The 19,324-nt window shown below is 47.9% G+C and overlaps 1 protein-coding gene across 1 annotated transcript in view; it reads right to left on the reverse strand.

Moving 5' to 3' along the window:
- Window positions 1–19,324, reverse strand: part of LOC311149471 (arginine-glutamic acid dipeptide repeats protein-like) — a gene marked incomplete at its 3' end in the record, with an annotated part of 351,192 nt that overhangs the window by 91,424 nt on the left and 240,444 nt on the right. Inside the window, exons 5-6 of the mRNA XM_084186666.1 lie at window positions 5,430–5,535; window positions 26–122 (exon numbers count right to left, since the gene is read on the reverse strand). Of these exons, the coding sequence (XP_084042792.1) occupies window positions 26–122; window positions 5,430–5,535 (203 nt within the window). The remainder of the gene's footprint in view (window positions 1–25; window positions 123–5,429; window positions 5,536–19,324) is intronic.

The following is a 19,324-nucleotide window of genomic DNA, read 5'->3' on the forward strand; positions in this document are numbered from 1 at the left end:
TCTCTCTGAGAGTGTGTCGTCTCACCTAAGGGCAGCAGCATGGTACGTGTCCACATAGTCGGAGATGAAGAGTTCTCTGCCCCTGACCACTGGGTCTGTGATGACCAGCTCCCGGCCAGAATCTGAGGAGGGACAGGAAGATAAGAGAAGTCAGAGAAGGTATAGGAGAAGAGGAGAGGAGGAGACAGGAGAGAGGAGGAGGAGGAGGAGAGAAGAGGAGACGGAGGAGAGAGCAGGAGAGAGGAGAGAGGAGAGGAGGAGGAGGAGCGAGAAGAGAGGAGGAGGAGGAGAGAGGAGGAGAGAAGAGGAGACGAAGGAGAGAGCAGGAGAGAGGAGAGAGGAGGAGGAGCGAGAAGAGAGGAGGAGACAATAGGAGCGAGGAGAGAGGAGAGAGGAGGAGACGGAGGAGAGAGCAGGAGAGAGGAGGATGAGGCGAGAGGAGGAGCGAGGAGAGAGGAGGAGACAAGGAGGAGGAACAGGGTGAGAAAACACAGAGTCAGGGTCATGTTTTGAATATAACAGACAGAGTGAACCCACTGTATTTCAACATGTGTGGGTGGATGTGAATAGCTGCGAGTGATCAGGTAGACATAATAGGAGGAGGAAGAACAGACAGGGTATGCGTGAGTGACGGGACAGTTGCGCTCACGGCTGGGTAGTTTGTGTTCAAGGGCCACATTACAGCGCAGGTTATTTGCACTTGATGGTCCAGATACTCGCTGTCTGGCCTAAAGGTGTGTGTTACCAAGGAAACAGAGCTAATGCGACTGCTTCGGTACAGTGGCCTGTAATCGGCTGGTCTGAAGGAGTGTTGTTACCTAGGGAACACAGCTAATGACTGGTTCAGACCAGTGTTCTGTTTGACATGTCATCTAATGTGATTGGTTCAGACCAGTGTTCTGTTTGACATGTCATCTAATGTGATTGGTTCAGACCAGTGTTCTGTTTGACATGTCATCTAATGTGATTGGTTCAGACCAGTGTTCTGTTTTGACATGTCGTCTAATGTGATTGGTTCAGACCAGTGTTCTGTTTGACATGTCGTCTAATGTGATTGGTTCAGACCAGTGTTCTGTTTGACATGTCGTCTAATGTGATTGGTTCAGACCAGTGTTCTGTTTGACATGTCGTCTAATATGATTGGTTCAGACCAGTGTTCTGTTTGACATGTCGTCTAATATGATTGGTTCAGACCAGTGTTCTGTTTGACATGTCGTCTAATATGATTGGTTCAGACCAGTGTTCTGTTTGCATGTCGTTCACAGCCATGTCTTACATATCATGTCCTTCACGGTCAACTGTATAGTGTGTGTGTGTGTGTGACAGAGATTGAGTGTATGTATGATGTGTATGAGTGTATTGTGTTTGTGTATATGTTGTGTGTGTGTGTGTGTGTGTGTGTGTGTCAGGGTTTCCTTTAGCCAGTAATAGAAAAGCCGATAAATAAAATTGGTGCCAGCCAATTGTTCAGGAGAAGAAGACGACATTCCATTGCAAAATAATGCTTTTTAGCCTCTTGACTGATGGAAATACATTTGACTGATCATGTTTATCGGTCTATAGGTCCATTTGCATAATGTAGTGGAATTAAATTGGCGCGTGTGTAGCCTACAGTATATTAGTTATGTATCTTATTTATCACACGCTTACAGCATACAGCATACAGAGGCTTTGAGCGGGAAAAATCTGTCAGACAGCGCGAGAGCTGCTGCTTTCAAGACAACTGGGAATTCTGAAAAATACGAGGTCAAATCATGACGTCAGTGATCTTCAGGTCAGAAAGTCGGAGCTCTAGAAAGAGGACCGAGTTCCCGAGTTGGATGACTATTCAAATCGATTTTTCCCCAGTCGGAGCTAGTTTTTTCCCCAGTTCCCAGTTGTCTTGAATGCACTGAAGTCGGAAATTTCAGAGTTGTTTTGAACACGGCATCAAATGGCAACGAAGGCAGGCTTCATCAGCGCGTCACACACCACATTGCAACGAGTAGGAGGCAGTATGCATTTTGAAAACAAGTACTTAATTGTTTAAAACATTAATGTTTTAATACATACAGTGGCTTGCGAAAGTATTCACCCCCCATGGCATTTTTCCTATTTTGTTGCCTTACAACCTGGAATTAAAATGGATTTTTTTGGGGTTTGTATAATTTCATTTACACAACATGCCTACCACTTTGAAGATGCAAAATATTTTTCCTTGTGAAACAAACAAGAAAAAATACAAAAAAAACTGAAAACTTGAGCGTGCATAACTATTCACCCCCCCCAAAGTCAATACTTTGTAGAGCCACCTTTTGCAGCAATTACAGCTGCAAGTCTCTTGGGGTATGTCTCTATAAGCTTGGCACATCTAGCCACTGGGATTTTTGCCCATTCTTCAAGGCAAAACTGCTCCAGCTCCTTCAAGTTGGATAGGTTCCGCTGGTGTACAGCAATCTTTAAGTCATACCACATATTCTCAATTGGATTGAGGTCTGGGCTTTGACTAGGCCATTCCAAGACATTTAAATATTTCCCCTTAAACCACTCAAGTGTTGCTTTAGCAGTATGCTTAGGGTCATTGTCCTGCTGGAAGGTGAACCTCCGTCCCAGTCTCAAATCTCTGGAAGACTGAAACAGGTTTCCCTCAAGAATTTCCCTGTATTTAGCGCCATCCATCATTCCTTCAATTCTGACCAGTTTCCCAGTCCCTGCCGATGAAAAACATCCCCACAGCATGATGCTGCCACCACCATGCTGGATGGTGTTCTCGGGGTGATGAGAGGTGTTGGGTTTGCGCCAGACATAGCGTTTTCAGATGAGATACAGATACAAATGTTAGTCTCATCTGACCAGAGTACCTTCTTCCATATGTTTGGGGAGTCTCCCACATGGTTTTTGGCGAACACCAAACGTGTTTGCTTATTTCTTTCTTTAAGCAATGGCTTTTTTCTGGCCACTCTTCCGTAAAGCCCAGCTCTGTGGAGTTTACGGCTTAAAGTGGTCCTATGGACAGATACTCCAATCTCCGCTGTGGAGCTTTGCAGCTCCTTCAGGGTTATATTTGGTCTCTTTGTTGCCTCTGATTAATGCCCTCCTTGCCTGGTCTGTGAGTTTTGGTGGACGGCCCTCTCTTGGCAGGTTTGTTGTGGTGCCATATTCTTTCAATTTTTTAATAATGGATTTAATGGTGCTCCGTGGGATGTTCAAAGTTTCTGATATTTTTTTATAACCCAACCCTGATCTGTACTTCTCCACAACTTTGTCCCTGACCTGTTTGGAGAGCTCCTTGGTCTTCATGGTGCAGCTTGCTTGGTGGAGCCCCTTGCTTAGTGGTGTTGCAGACTCTGGGGCCTTTCAGAACAGGTGACAGATCATGTGACACTTAGATTGCACACAGGTGGACTTTATTTAACTAATTATGTGACTTCTGAAGGTAATTGGTTGCACCAGATCTTATTTAGGGTCTTCATAGCAAAGGGGGTGAATACATATGCACGCACCACTTTTCCGTTATTTATATTTTAGAATATTTGAAACAAGTTTTTTTTTATGCTGCCACCACCATGCTTCACTGTGGGGATGGTGTTCTCGGGGTGATGAGAGGTGTTGGGTTTGCGCCAGACATAGTGTTTTCCTTGATGGACAAAAAGCAAAATTTTTGTCTCATTTGACCAGAGTACCTTCTTCCATATGTTTGGGGAGTCTCCCACATGGCTTTTGGTGAACACCAAACGTGTTTGCTTATTTTATTCTTTAAGCAATGGCTTTTTTCTGGCCACTCTTCCGTAAAGCCCAGCTCTGTGGAGTGTATGGCTTAAAGTGGTCCTATGGACAGATACTCCAATCTCCGCTGTGGAGCTTTGCAGCTCCTTCAGGGTTATCTTTGGTCTCTTTGTTGCCTCTCTGATTAATGCCCTCCTTGCCTGGTCCGTGAGTTTTGGTGGACGGCCCTCTCTTGGCAGGTTTGTTGTGGTGCCATATTCTTTCAATTTTTTAATAATGGATTTAATGGTGCTCCGTGGGATGTTCAAAGTGTCTGAGATCATGTGACAGATCATGTGACACTTAAATAAAGTCCACCTGTGTGCAATCTAACTAATTATGTGACTTCTGAAGGTAATTAGTTGCACCAGATCTTATTTAGTGGCTTCATGAATACATATGCACGCAACCCTTTTCCGTTATTTATTTTTTAGAACGTTTTTTTCATTTCACTTCACCAATGTGGTTTATTTTGTGTATGTCCATTACATGAAATCCAAATAAAAATCAATTGAAATTACAGGTTGTAATGCAACGAAATAGGAAAAACGCCAAGGGGGATGAATACCTTTTGCGAGGAGCTGTATGACTCCACATTAGCCCACTGAGCTAAAGCCTAGGCATTAGTTCAGGGAGCTCACACAAGGTTATTCACTGAACTACCTCTGGTACCTGTTACTGTATGAGGCTTATTACCAAACCAGTTAGATTTCCTCTCTTTCTACATTTCGAGTTGACATTTTAATCTCTGTCACATGAAACCGCTGCGGTGCCCTTCTGACAATGTTTTCCCCCCGCTAATTGCATTATGGAACGAACATTCGCGGGTAGCCTACTGCCTTGCGGAAGACACATTTCAGTTGAATGCATTCAGTTGTACAACTGACTAGGTATTCCCCCTTTCCCATTCCTTGTGCGCATTGCTGCACTTATAATATGAAGAAATAATAGTTTCTAGGACTACTTGTTGTATGAATTTTGGATCTATCGTCCCACGACTGTCCCAGAGTCTGTTTGGAACAGGCTATTTTTTTCTTGACAAGTTGACCAATAGAATAGGTAGCCTAAACGTTTCTACTATAGTAGATTAGATAATTGATTTTGCTGTTTGTTAATCTTAATATAATAATAATAATAATAATAATAATAATATGCCATTTAGCAGACGCTTTTATCTAAAGCGACTTACAGTCATGCGTGCATACATAATTTTTTTGTGTATGGGTGGTCGCGGGGATCGAACCCACTACCTTGGCGTTACAAGCGCCGTGCTTTACCAGCTGAGCTACAGAGGACCAGCTGAGCTTCTACCCCCATCTTCTTGTTGGCTGAGGAAAAGTAAATGTGGGCAGTTATTCTAACGTCTTCAAAGTGCGCGTCGGAATTCGGTAAGAAGGACGCGCACGCCGTTGCATCCTCGAGTCACATGTTTCCGTTAAGATTAATTACCATAATCTAAATGTGATTTCTGTCGTTCTGAGCACGGCGGGTGGACGCCCTAATCAGATTAAGCACCCAATGCATATCGGTCCGGGTACATTTTTCAAACGCCCGGTAAATTAAAATGTTTTGCCGGTCAAATGTCCGGCGCCACATTTTTCATAACGGAAACCCTGAAATATAAATTTTATTTCATAAAAGAAAACCCTGGTGTGTGTAGTGTTGTCCTAGTCTCTCAAACTCACCGTTCTCATTGTTGCGATCCTGCACCAGGTGTTGATAGACCGAGTCAGGGACCTCTGATTGGCGGTAGTACCACTTCACACTCAGCAACAGATGGTCACGTTTACTCTGAGAGGGTGGAGAGAGAGGAGAGGACAAAGATAGAGAGAGAACAGAGTTAGAAGAAGAAAAAAAAAACAGGCTCCAATAAAATAAACAAGACAGTTGTTTGTTAACAGTGTCACAGATTGGTGTGTTGGCAGACAGACATAGCAAATGGCACCCTATTCCCTACATGAACCCTATGGGCCCAGGTGAAAAGTAGTGCACTATATAGGGACTTGAGTGCCATTTGGGGCACAGACAGAGCTGCTGCTGCTGCTTTCTGCTTGTTATCCGCCCAGCTGGTTGGTGCCAAAAAGCCCACAGTGAAACCAGCTCAATTAAAAAGGGATTGGAGAGAATTTAGCTGCTTTAATAAAGTACACATATTAGAAGCCTCCGTGTGTGGAAGTCAGGGGAAAGGAGAGGCAAAGTTACTGAGCTATATTCCTCTTCAATTAAATGAATTTAGGCCTGCTTTCACTTTCTACCTCAAACCTAATGTAGTAACTTAACCAAATCAGAGTGCTAAAACAACAATCTAGAAAACCCTACATGGGGCAAAGACATATTTTATCCTGTAAGGACATTCTGTCGGCTTAGTGCCATGCCACCCACTGGTCATCTGTGCTACTACAGCGCCCCCCTCACATGCAGTACCATCATATCACCACTGAGAGGCAGCACTGAGTCACAGAGAGAGCTTCCAGAAGCCTGAATAAAAGGGAATACAAGCCTGAGTGAGGCCGGGCCAGCTAGGGAGAGGGATGAAAAGGGTACAAGACTGTTTTCATTCCCCAACATGAAACATTTATTGTGCCTTCATACGAGCCCAACTGACCGTCAAGAGGGTTTAAAAGAACATTAAAGAGGCGGTGTCAGAGGAAGGCCCTCAAAGTTGTCAAAGACTCCAGTCACCCTAGTCACTAGACTGTTCTCTCTGCTACCACACGGCAAGCGGTACCGGAGCGCCAAGTCTAGGTCCAAAAGGCTTCTCAACAGCTTCTACCCCCAAGCCATAAGATTCCTGAACAGCTAATCATGGCTACCCGGACTATTTGCATTGCCCCCCCCCCACCCCACCCCCCTCTTTTACGCTGCTGCTACTCTGTTTATTATCTATGCATAGTCACTTTAACTCTACCCACATGTACATATTACCTCAACTAGCCGGTGCCCCCGCACATTGACTCTGCACCGGTACCCCCTGTATATAGCCTCGCTACTGTTATTTTATTTTACTGCTGCTTTTTAAATTATTTTTATTTTTTATTTCCCTATTTTGTTACTTAACACTTTTTATTTCTTAAAAACTGCATTGTTGGTTAAGGGCTTGTAAGTAAGCATTTCACTGGAATGTCTACACCTGTTGTATTCGGCGCATGTGACAAATAAAATTACATTTGATTTGACCTCAGCTCGGAGCTATGCTGCTACACACACACAGTCCTTGGGAGAAGCCAGAATCACAGCCATATTTATAAACAGAGCTAGCCCACAGAACCACCATAGAGAGATAGAGAGAGAGGGGGGAGGGGGGGGGGGAGGGGGGAGGGAGAGAGAGAGGGGGAGGGGGGAGAGAGAGAGAGGGAGGGAGGGGGGAGGGTGAGAGAGAGAGAGAGAGAGAGAGAGAGAGAGAGAGAGAGAGAGAGACATATAGAGAGAGAGAGAGAGACATAGAGAGAGAGAGGGAGGGGGAGAGAGGGGGAGGGGTGAGAGAGAGCGAGGGAGGGGGGAGGGAGAGAGAGAGAGGGAGGGGGGAGGGTGAGAGAGAGAGAGAGAGAGGGAGGGGAGAGAGAGAGAGGGAGGGAGGGGAGAGGTGAGAGAGAGAGATAGAGAGATAGAGAGAAAGAGAGAGACAGAGACAGAGACAGAGACAGAGAGAGAGAGAGAGAGAGAGAGAGAGAGAGAGAGAGAGAGAGAGAGAGAGAGAGAGAGAGAGAGAGAGAGAGAGAGAGAGAGAGAGAGAGAGAGAGACAGAGAGAGAGACAGACAGACAGACGACAGAGAGAGAGAGAGAGAGAGAGAGAGAGAGAGAGAGAGAGAGAGAGAGAGAGAGAGAGAGAGAGAGAGAGAGAGAGAGAGAGAGAGAGAGAGAGAGAGACAGAGAGAGACAGAGAGAGACAGAGAGAGACAGAGAGAGACAGAGAGAGACAGAGAGAGACAGACAGACAGACAGAGACAGACAGACAGACAGACAGACAGACAGACAGACAGACAGACAGACAGACAGACAGACAGACAGACAGACAGACAGACAGACAGACAGACAGACAGACAGACAGACAGACAGACAGACAGACAGACAGAGAGAGAGAGAGAGAGAGAGAGAGAGAGAGAGAGAGAGAGAGAGAGAGAGAGAGAGAGAGAGAGAGAGAGAGAGAGAGAGGAGAAAGAGCTGTGTGCTCAATGTGTGAAGGAGCATGAGGTCAGTGTAAAGATATTTCAAGCCTGTTGAGTGTAGTGTTCTGTGAAGTCATGGGGGGGACTAGAGATGAAATGCAGTCAAGCAAATCTGTCTCCCCACTCTAACCTTCTAACCCACCTATGTTTCATCTCCCCTGTCTCCCCCCTATCCTCACCTCTCCTGCTCTCTCTCTCTCTCTCTGAGGCTTTGGAGGAGTGAGTGTGTCGCCAGCTGTTGTTTAGCATGTCAAGAAACTAAGCCATAGCTAACCGTCTGCCTGCATCTCCACTCCACTCCTCTTCACTCTACCACATACAGTGCTGATATGATCTGATCACAGGGAATCCACATCAACAGGCATTTCAAATGCATTCCTAACCACTGAGACACACACACACACACACTTAATATCTATACACTCAACACACACACACACACACACTTAATATCTATACACTCAACACACACACACTTGAAGAGATGTGTGCTGCTATGCAATGATGTCATGGTTCTTCCTGCAGCCCTCTCAACCTCTCATCTAGCCAACGTTTCAGGAACGTTTAACTTCAGACAGATACCAGCACGACTAGCTGAAGACATTTTCATCTACAGCTGGCGTATAAATGCAGCACTGTTTTGAGGAGATGATAAATGTTACTAAAGGGTTCACGTAATAGCCTGTAAAACAAGTCAACTATCAAATGCTTTGCTAACGCTGTTGGAACACGAATACAGACAAACACACTGACAAAGACACGCACTCACAGTTAAAAAGCACAACAGTCAGTGAATGAAACTGCCTCTGTCTGCCCTTGTGACTGGAGTGGAAACGGCTACCTCATTCCAGAGCTGAGATTGTTGCACACAGAGCAGATCAACACACACAAAGAGAAGATTACAGCACACACTCACATTGTGGAGATAAGCACTAACAGACAGGAGGGGGAGACAGAGAGAGGAAGAGAGAGAACCGCAGAGACAGGAAGAGAGAGAACCGCAGAGAACCGCAGAGAGAGGAAGAGAGAGAACCGCAGAGAGAGGAAGAGAGAGAACCGCAGAGAACCGCAGAGAGAGGAAGAGAGAGAACCGCAGAGAGAGGAAGAGAGAGAACCGCAGAGAACCGCAGAGAGAGGAAGAGAGAGAACCGCAGAGAGAGGAAGAGAGAGAACCGCAGAGAACCGCAGAGAGAGGAAGAGAGAGAGAGAGAACCGCAGAGAACCGCAGAGAGAGGAAGAGAGAACGCAGAGAGAGGAAGAGAGAACCGCAGAGAGAGGAAGAGAGAGAACCGCAGAGAGAGGAAGAGAGAACCGCAGAGAACCGCAGAGAGAGGAAGAGAGAACCGCAGAGAGAGGAAGAGAGAACCGCAGAGGAAGAGAGAACCGCAGAGAGAGGAAGAGAGAGAACCGCAGAGAACCGCAGAGAGAGGAAGAGAGAACCGCAGAGAGAGGAAGAGAGAGAACCGCAGAGAACCGCAGAGAGAGGAAGAGAGAGAACCGCAGAGAACCCGCAGAGAGAGGAAGAGAGAACCGCAGAGAGAGGAAGAGAGAACCGCAGAGAGAGGAAGAGAGAGAACCGCAGAGAACCGCAGAGAGAGGAAGAGAGAACCGCAGAGGAAGAGAGAACCGCAGAGAGAGGAAGAGAGAGAGAGAGAGAGAGAGAGAGGAAGAGAGAGAGAGAGAGAGAGAGAGGGAGAGAGAGGGAGAGAGAGGGAGAGAGAGAGAGAACCGCGGAGAGAGAGATAAAGTAATAAAGTCAATGCTGAATTGATTAGAGTGGAGCGGTGCAGCCGGGAGGCGGCCATCTTTGTTTGTCTGTCCTTCTCTCTCTCAATTTCAATTCAATAGGTTTTATTGGCATGGGAAACATATGTTTACATTGCCAAAGGAAACAGCTCTCTCTCTCTCTCTCTCTCTCTCTCTCTCTCTCTACACACACTCTGGGAGATAGCCACTCTCTGGAGGAGTGTGAGAGATAGGATAACTCAGGGGCTAGGAGCTAGGAGATAACAGGGGCTAGGAGATAACAGCAGTAGAGCAAACAACACAAGGGAAAGAAAAATAGAAAGGTCCAAGAAAAACAGATTAAAAGAGAGGAGGAAAGAGAGAAGGAAAGAGAGAGGGGAATCGTGAAAGGGCGGTGTGCTGGCCAGCTAAGGAAAGAGAGAGGGGAATCGAGAAAGGGCAGTGTGCTGGCCAGCTAAGGAAAGGGGAATCGTGAAAGGCACTGTGCTGGCCAGCTAATCACCTCTGTGACCCCCTCTTCCCCCCCAATACACACACACATTATATCTGCCTGACTGAGCTGGCTGGCCCCCTAATAGGCCTATCTCTGGGGGGGGGATTTCAGGGAATTACTGTTTCCGTTTTTTCGCTGCTGTACACTACAGGCACAGATAGAACAAGGAACTAGTTATAAAAAATCTTTGCTACGTGTGCATCAAAAGTAATTCATCAACAAAAAAATAAACATTCTTCTAAACTAAGCTAGAGCTGTTTTTAAGGCTAGCTAGCTAAATGTTATAGTTAAAAAAGCATTGTTTGCTGCCGAAGAGCTTGCTAAGACTATGTATATAACTTATATACACAGTACAATCAAATAAATACATAATGTTATCTCAAAACAGTAAACATAATGCTTTATAGCTATAATAAAGCTAACGTTAGCTAGCTAATAGGGAAGCTGATCTATGTTGGATGCGTTCAGGTTCAGCTCGTCTGGGTTTGTTGCTGTTAGCTAGCAAATGGACAGCAGCAGCACTGCAGTATTCAGACATGACACGAATTACCAACATAGTTGGATCATTCATTTATTTTTGCACTATACAATAAACGTTTATTAGAAGTCAGTCCTCGAATGCCAGCTAGCTAACGTTAACTTGCAAATCAGAGTTGAAACAAGCTAGCTAGCAGGGATTGAAAGCTAGATAGCTACATCCTATCAAACCTGTCATCAGGTGTGTTTTTCGTTAGCCTGCTAGTTAGTGGCCAATGCTACTAACTAGCTAGCAACATTAGTGAAGCTAGCTGCCCAGCCACATTGGCTAGCAGGCAGGCAACATGACATCATTTCTATTTTGGAGGCAGTGGAAAGGCAATTCCAGCTAGCCCACCAAGGTCAGCCCAACCTGGGCTTTTACATACAGCAGTTTTTTCTCTCGAATTCGAAACAAACAGGTGTAACAACAGGACTTGCTCTTGGTTTGTGCCATTTCTATTGAGGAAAGACCATGCGCCTTAGACCGGATATAGGATTTCCCACAAATGGATGTCCCAACCCGGAAATGAGAGAAAGGCCCATGGACGTGCAGGTTCCTTTGTCTGAGGGTTTGTATAACATTCCAATCTGTAACCCGTGAGCCACTGAGCCGTGCCAGCCAAGGTGGACTGGCCCCTGTCCAGGACTGTGTAGCACCACACCACCATAAAAGGACAGGGGGCCGGCTTAACCCCAGAGGTGAAAGGGGAGCACAGCTCTGCACGAGGGAGCCGCCATTTGGACATTCACTAGCACCCATATGTGGTTCGAGTCAGTCTTCAACATGGCAGCTGTAAGCCCACTTTGGGGGGGGGGGGGGGGGGGGAATACAACTGTTTCAACCTGTAGGGAGGGAGGGAGGGGGGGGGGGGGGGGGGGCGTAACACAAACGGACACCTAAGCAAAACCAGACCCCCTTCCTCCTCGCCGCTGTATGCGTTAATAGGAAGTATGTGTTTATTTTCCGTTCTCTACCACTCTCCTCTTCCTCTGTGGCGGCTAAGTAATCCCCTCGGATCCAGAAACACCTCACTCCCCCTGGTGGTGAAAATCCAGTAACACCTCACTCCCCCTGGTGGTGAAGATCCAGTAACACCTCACTCCCCCTGGTGTTGAAGATCCAGTAACACCTCACTCCCCCTGGTGTTGAAGATCCAGTAACACCTCACTCCCCCTGGTGTTGGGGTTTGGGGGCACGTCCCAAATGGCACCCCCTTCGTAGCGCACTACTTTTGACCATGGTCCACGGGGCTCTGGGAATAGGGTGCCATTTATAAAAACACACATGGGTTTGGGTGTTACGTAAACCCCATGTAGCGGCAGATGATTGTAGAGCCTCGACCTCCCTGCTGGCTGCGCGTCCAGCGGTGTAGAGCCTCAACCTCCCTGCTGGCTGCGCGTCCAGCGGTGTAGAGCCTCAACCTCCCTGCTGGCTGCGCGTCCAGCGGTGTAGAGCCTCAACCTCCCTGCTGGCTGCGCGTCCAGCGGTGTAGAGCCTCAACCTCCCTGCTGGCTGCGCGTCCAGCGGTGTAGAGCCTCAACCTCCCTGCTGGCTGCGCGTCCAGCGGTGTAGAGCCTCGACCTCCCTGCTGGCTGCGCGTCCAGCGGTGAACAGCAACAACCTCCCTGCTGGCTGCGCGTCCAGCGGTGAACAGCAACAACCGGCTGGTTGTAGCTTTAGAGACAGAGACGGGATCTGCTCTGAACACATGATGTGATTAGGTCTCCTGTTTAGGTCCCCTGTAGCTCAGTTGGTAGAGCGTGGCGCTTGCAACGGCAGGGTTGTGGGTTCGTTTCCCACGGGGGGGGGGGCAGTATGAAAATGTATGCACTCACTAACTGTAAGTCGCTCTGGATAAGAGCGTCTGCTAAATGACTAAAATGTAAATGTAAAAAATGATTAGAGAGAAGAGGAGGCGGCGTGGGAAAGCTGACAGAACAACAAGCACAGAGACAGAGAGTATGTTTACATGCACACTAATAATTCAATATTAAACTGATTATGGCAGAAGGCAGAGTATGGAATTAGTCATAAAACACCCTTAGTCTTATCTTGATCGGCGTAAGGTCATAATCAAAGTAAGCATACAGCAATTAAAACACCTGTTATTTTTTTTGCAATCTTCCTAATTATTAGGACATTGATTTGTAGGAGGCTATTTTCAGACCTTAAAAAGGGATACTTCGGGATGTTGGCAATGAGGCCCTTTATCTACTTCCCCAGAGTCAGATGCACTTGTGGATACCATTTTATGTCTGTGTCCAGTACGAAGGAAATTAGAGGTCGTTTCGCGAGCCAATGCTAACTAGCGTTACCGCAATGACTGGAAGTCTATGGGTATCTGCTAGCATGCTAGTCGACTTCATCTCAGGCTTAACACCAGCTTCTCTAGCACTTAAATATTAAACATCTTGTGATTGGAGTAAATGATGAATAAACTATTTACTAATCCATTATACAGTGCCTTCAGAAAGAATTCACACCCCTTGATTTTTTCCACATTCTGTTCTTACACTTAAGGTTTTGTGTCACTGGCCTACACACAACACCCCATCATGTCAAAGTGGATTTAAAATGAAACGCTGAAATGTCTTGAGTCAATAAGTATTCAACCCCTTTCTTTTGGCAAGCCTAAATAAATTCAGGAGTAAAAATGTGCTTAACAAGTCACATAATACGTTGCATGGACTCCCTCTGTGTGCAATAATCGTGTTTAACATTTTTGAATGACTACTTCATCTCTGTACCCCACAAATACAATTATCTGTAAGGTTCCTCACTCAAGCAGGGAATTTCAAACACAGATTCATGTGGCAAAGAAATTAACTTTATGTCCTGAATACAAAGTGTTTTGTGGCGGGAGGAGGGGGGGATGGCGGGAGGAGGAGAGGGGGTGGAGGAAGAGGAGGGGGGATGGCGGGAGGAGGGGGGATGGCGGGAGGAGGAGAGGGGGTGGAGGGAAGAGGGGGGATGGCGGGAGGAGAGGGGGTGGAGGAGGAGGGGGGATGAGGAGGAGGGATGAGGGAGGAGGGGGGATGAGAGAGGAGGAGGGGGATGGAGGGAGGAGGGGGGGATGGCGGGAGGAGAGGGGGTGGAGGGAGGAGGGGGGGAGGGAGGAGAGGGGGTGGAGGGAGGAGGGGGGGATGGCGGGAGGAGAGGGGGTGGAGGGAGGAGGGGTGGAGGGAGGAGGGGGGGAGGGAGGAGAGGGGGGGGAGGGAGGAGAGGGGGTGGAGGGAGGAGGGGGGGATGGCGGGAGGAGGGGAGGAGGCAGGGATGAGAAGGCGGGGATGAGTCATATGGAGGAGCGCTCAGATAATACTAATTAAGTTCTGCTTCCTGTTTCTCTGAATCCATTACACAGGGTCTACAGACAATCACAGATTACAAAGGGAAAGCCACCGACGTCTTGCTCTCGGACAAGCTAAACATCTTCTTCACCCGCTTCGAGGATACCACAGTGCCACCGACGCGGTCCGCTCCGAAGGACTGTGGGCTCTCGTTCTCCGTGGCCGATGTGAGTAAGACATTTAAGCGTGTTAACCCTCAAGGCTGCCAGCCCAGACGGCATCCATAGCCGCGTCCTCAGAGCATGCGCAGACCAGCTGGCTGGAGTGTTTACGGACATATTCAATCTCTCCCTAGCCCAGTCTGCTGTCCCCACTTGCTTCAAGATGCCCACCATTGTTCCTGTACCCAAGAATGCGAAGGTAACTGAACTAAATGACTATCGCCCTGTAGCGCTCACCTCTGTCATCATGAAGTGCTTTGAGAGACTAGCCAAGGATCATATCACCTCTACCTTACACCCTAGACCCCACTTGAATTTGCATACCGCCCCAATAGATCCACAGACGATGCAATTGCCATCACACTGCACACTGCCCTATCCCATCTGGACAAGAGGAATACCTATGTAAGAATGCTGTTCATTGACTATAGCTCAGCCTTCAACACCATAGTACCCTCCAAGCTCATCATTAAGCTTGAGGCCCTGGGTCTGAACCCCGCCCTGTGCAACTGGGTCCTGGACTTCCTGACGGGCCGCCCCCCAGGTGGTGAAGGTAGGAAACAACATCTCCACTTCACTGGGGCCCCACAAGGGTGTGTGCTCAGCCCCCTCCTGTACTCCCTGGTACCTCAGCGTCTCCAGGAACCCACAAACGTTTACAGATGTACAATTGAGAGCATCCTGTCAGGATGTATCACCGCCTGGTACGGAAACTGCACCGCCCACAACCGCAGGGCTCTCCAGAAGGTGGTGCGGTCTGCACAACGCATCACCGGGGGGGCAAACTACCTGCCCTCCAGGACACCTACAGCACCCGATGTCACCAGAAGACCAAAAAGCATGTCCACACACACACCCTCTTCCCTCCCCCTGTGCTGAGAGCAAATATATGTACAAAAACAGAGGTGCTGTAGTCAGATTGGGGAGAGGTGCTGTAGTCAGATTGAGGAGAGGTGCTGTAGTCAGATTGAGGAGAGGTGCTGTAGTCAGACTGAGGAGAGGTGCTGTAGTCAGATTGAGGAGAGGTGCTGTAGTCAGATTGAGGAGAGGCGCTGTAGTCAGATTGAGGAGAGGTGCTGTAGTCAGACTGGGGAGAGGTGCTGTAGTCAGATTGAGGAGAGGTGATGTAGTCAGATTGAGGAGAGGTGCTGTAGTCAGACTGGGGAGAGGTGCTGTAGTCAGATTGAGGAGAGGTGCTGTAGTCAGATTGAGGAGAGGTGCTGTAGTCAGATTGAGGAGAGGTGCTGTAGTCAGATTGAGGAGAGGTGCTGTAGTCAGATTGGGGAGAGGTGCTGTAGTCAGATTGAGGAGAGGTGCTGTAGTCAGATTGAGGAGAGGTGCTGTAGTCAGACTGGGGAGAGGTGCTGTAGTCAGATTGAGAAGAGGTGCTGTAGTCAGATTGAGGAGAGGTGCTGTAGTCAGATTGAGGAGAGGTGCTGTAGTCAGATTGAGGAGAGGTGCTGTAGTCAGATTGAGGAGAGGTGCTGTAGTCAGACTGAGGAGAGGTGCTGTAGTCAGACTGAGGAGAGGTGCTGTAGTCAGATTGAGGAGAGGTGCTGTAGTCAGATTGAGGAGAGGTGCTGTAGTCAGACTGAGGAGAGGTGCTGTAGTCAGATTGAGGAGAGGTGCTGTAGTCAGATTGAGGAGAGGTGCTGTAGTCAGACTGAGGAGAGGTGCTGTAGTCAGATTGAGGAGAGGTGCTGTAGTCAGATTGAGGAGAGGTGCTGTAGTCAGACTGGGGAGAGGTGCTGTAGTCAGATTGAGGAGAGGTGCTGTAGTCAGACTGGGGAGAGGTGCTGTAGTCAGATTGGGGAGAGGTGCTGTAGTCAGATTGGGGAGAGGTGCTGAGGAGAGGTGCTGTAGTCAGATTGGGGAGAGGTGCTGTAGTCAGACTGAGGAGAGGTGCTGTAGTCAGATTGAGGAGAGGTGCTGTAGTCAGATTGGGGAGAGGTGCTGTAGTCAGATTGAGGAGAGGTGCTGTAGTCAGACTGAGGAGAGGTGCTGTAGTCAGATTGAGGAGAGGTGCTGTAGTCAGATTGGAGGGATAAACTGTCGTCTGAATTAAAATTTGAAAGCAAGAAGTGGTCGGTGAGATGCTCTCTGTTTGTTGTCAACCTGGGGTTGTTGCTTTCAAAACAGACTCCATAATCAGCGGTCATCATGACCAATAGAGTCACACAACAAGAGATGGCTTTGTCTTATAAGAGGCATAGAGGGAGAGATGCTCTGCCTTAGTAGGAGAGGATATCAAGTGGTGTGTGTGTGTCATATTGGACTGATGCCCGGCCAGCTAATCCAGACCCTGTCAAGGATGAACGCTGCTGCAGCCAGCTGAACACACCCACCCGGGTTGCCGGTAATTGCCAGCTTTCGGCCAACAGTAAAAAAAAAAAAAAAAAAGTGGATAACATTTTGGCCCGGGAGAGGCTGTCTATCATAGGCTACACCCCGATTTCGCGCTTCAGCACCATTCTCTCACTCCTTGCTCGCACGTGTGCCTGCTGCGGAGGGAGAGAGAGAGAGAGAGAGAGAGAGAGAGAGAGAGAGAGAGAGAGAGAGAGAGGAGGTGAGAGAGGAGGTGAGAGGAGGGAGACAGAGAGAGGGGAAGGTGAGAGAGAGGGAGGGGGGGGGAAGAGAGAGGGGTGAGAGAGGGGGGAAGAGAGAGGGGTGAGAGAGGGAGAGAGAGAGAGAGAGAGAGAGAGAGAGAGAGAGAGAGAGAGAGAGAGAGAGAGAGAGAGAGAGAGAGAGAGAGAGAGAGAGAGAGAGAGACAGGAGCCTTGGCCTAGGTTACTGTTGATAGTGAAGATGGAGGCCTTTTTCATTGAAGTAAAAGGAAAGTTGGAGGAGAAAGAGTGTGCCTATAGTGAAAAGAAGCCGACAAGGGGAATGTCCTCTGTGTGGACAAGTTTTAATACTGTAGTGGACAAAAATGAGAAGAACGTTGGCGTGGCCAAATGCAGGCTACTTACTGTGCAAATTGCTAGCTCGTTACCTGTATAAAATACACCTGGGAGCCAGAAATCTTTCTGATTGAGAGGGGGTCAAATACTTATTTCCCTCATTAAAATGCAAATCAATTTATAACATTTTTGACATGCGTTTTTTCTGGATTTTTTTGTTTTGTTATTCTGTCTCTCACTGTTCAGATAAACCTACCATAAATTATAGACTGATCATTTCTTTGTCAGTGGGCAAACGTACAAAATCAGCAGGGGATCAAATACTTTTTTCCCCTCACTGTAGATACTTTTATGAATATGAAAACTGTGCGGTTCAAAACTCGTAAAAGTAATATAAATCAAAGATTCAAAAACATAGCACATTTTGGGTGATTTCCCCTAGCAACATTATGAGGTTGCCATGTTACACCTTGGATACAATTGTTACACACATTCTATTGTCAATGCTTGCAGAAAGCAACGTATGCACCGCACTGGAGGAATCCCAAAATAATACGATATAAGAAGCTGTTGAAAGGTGCTAAATATATTTTTTTCAGATGCCAGAACAGTGCTTTATTATGTAGCTGTCGGGAACTTGAATGTTTTGAGAGCCGTGTTCGCTAGCAAATCTTGTGGTGTCTTTAGTTTGGCTAGAAGGCAACAGCAATGACGGACGTTACTTACATTTCCGTCATTTAGCAGACGCTCTTATCCAGAGCGACTTCAAATTGGTGCATTCACCTTATAGCCAGTGGGACAACCACTATATTTTATTTTATGGGGGGGTGGGGGAGGGGGGGGGGTAGAAGGTGCCAAAACATATTGTATTAACTGAGAAAACCAGTGTACATGGTGAAAACATATTCCCTCGTTTTGGGTCTCAACTGGATCAGTGAAGGACCGGTAACGGGCTGTTTGAACTCAAGGAAGGACGAACACTGTGCGCCAGTGTTCAACAAAGGTAACCAAGGTGAAACATCGGAACGTTTCTAGGGAAATTACCCAAGATGCGCTATGATTGATGCAAAAAATCATAACTTTTATTAAAAAGAACAAATTAATGTGCAGCTTTTACAAGTTTTGAACCACACCGGTGGCCCTTGGACTATAATGTTGTATTTGCCGCAATACAATAGCCTGCTGGTATTTTCCCTTTAAACATTGGCTTGACTGATTTTTTACATTACCCTAATAAAGTTTTAAAGAAATACATATGGATGTCCAGCAAATTTAAATATTCCCGGTCATGTTGTCCGACATCAAATTTTCCTAACCGAAACCCTGACACACACAGAGAAGACAGGATATGAGCCAGCTTGGTTAATACAGGACTAATAGGGCAGAAGACCCAGCAGAATGTGGTGGTGGTGGTGTTAGGGTGGTGGTGGTGGTGTTAGGGTGGTGGTGGTGGTGTTAGGGTGGTGGTGGTGTTAGGGTGGTGGTGGTGGTGTTGTTAGGGCAGTGGTGGTGGTGTTGTTAGGGCGGTGGTGGTGGTGTTGTTAGGGCGGTGGTGGTGGTGTTAGGGCGGTGGTGGTGGTGGTGTTAGGATGGTGGTGGTGGTGTTGTTAGGGCGGTGGTGGTGGTGTTAGGGTGGTGGTGTTAGGGTGGTGGTGGTGGTGGTGTTAGGGTGGTGGTGTTAGGGTGGTGGTGTTAGGGTGGTGGTGGTGGTGGTGTTAGGGCGGTGGTGGTGGTGGTGTTAGGGTGGTGGTGGTGGTGTTAGGGTGGTGGTGGTGGTGTTAGGGTGGTGGTGTTAGGGTGGTGGTGGTGGTGGTGTTAGGGCGGTGGTGGTGGTAGTGGTGGTGTTAGGGTGGTGGTGGTGGTGTTAGGGTGGTGGTGGTGGTGTTAGGGCGGTGGTGGTGGTGTTAGGGCGGTGGTGGTGGTGTTAGGGCGGTGGTGGTGGTGTTAGGGTGGTGGTGGTGGTGTTAGGGTGGTGGTGTTAGGGCGGTGGTGGTGGCGTTAGGGCGGTGGTGGTGGTGTTGTTAGGGCGGTGGTGGTGGTGTTGTTAGGGCGGTGGTGGTGGTGTTGTTAGGGCGGTGGTGGTGGTGGTGTTAGGGTGGTGGTGGTGGTGGTGTTAGGGTGGTGGTGGTGGTGTTAGGGTGGTGGTGGTGGTGTTAGGGTGGTGGTGTTAGGGTGGTGGTGTTAGGGCGGTGGTGGTGGTGTTAGGGTGGTGGTGGTGTTAGGGCGGTGGTGTTAGGGCGGTGGTG

This window comes from Coregonus lavaretus (assembly GCF_964263955.1).
Source record: "Coregonus lavaretus genome assembly, chromosome: 22".
Taxonomy (NCBI): domain Eukaryota; kingdom Metazoa; phylum Chordata; class Actinopteri; order Salmoniformes; family Salmonidae; genus Coregonus; species Coregonus lavaretus.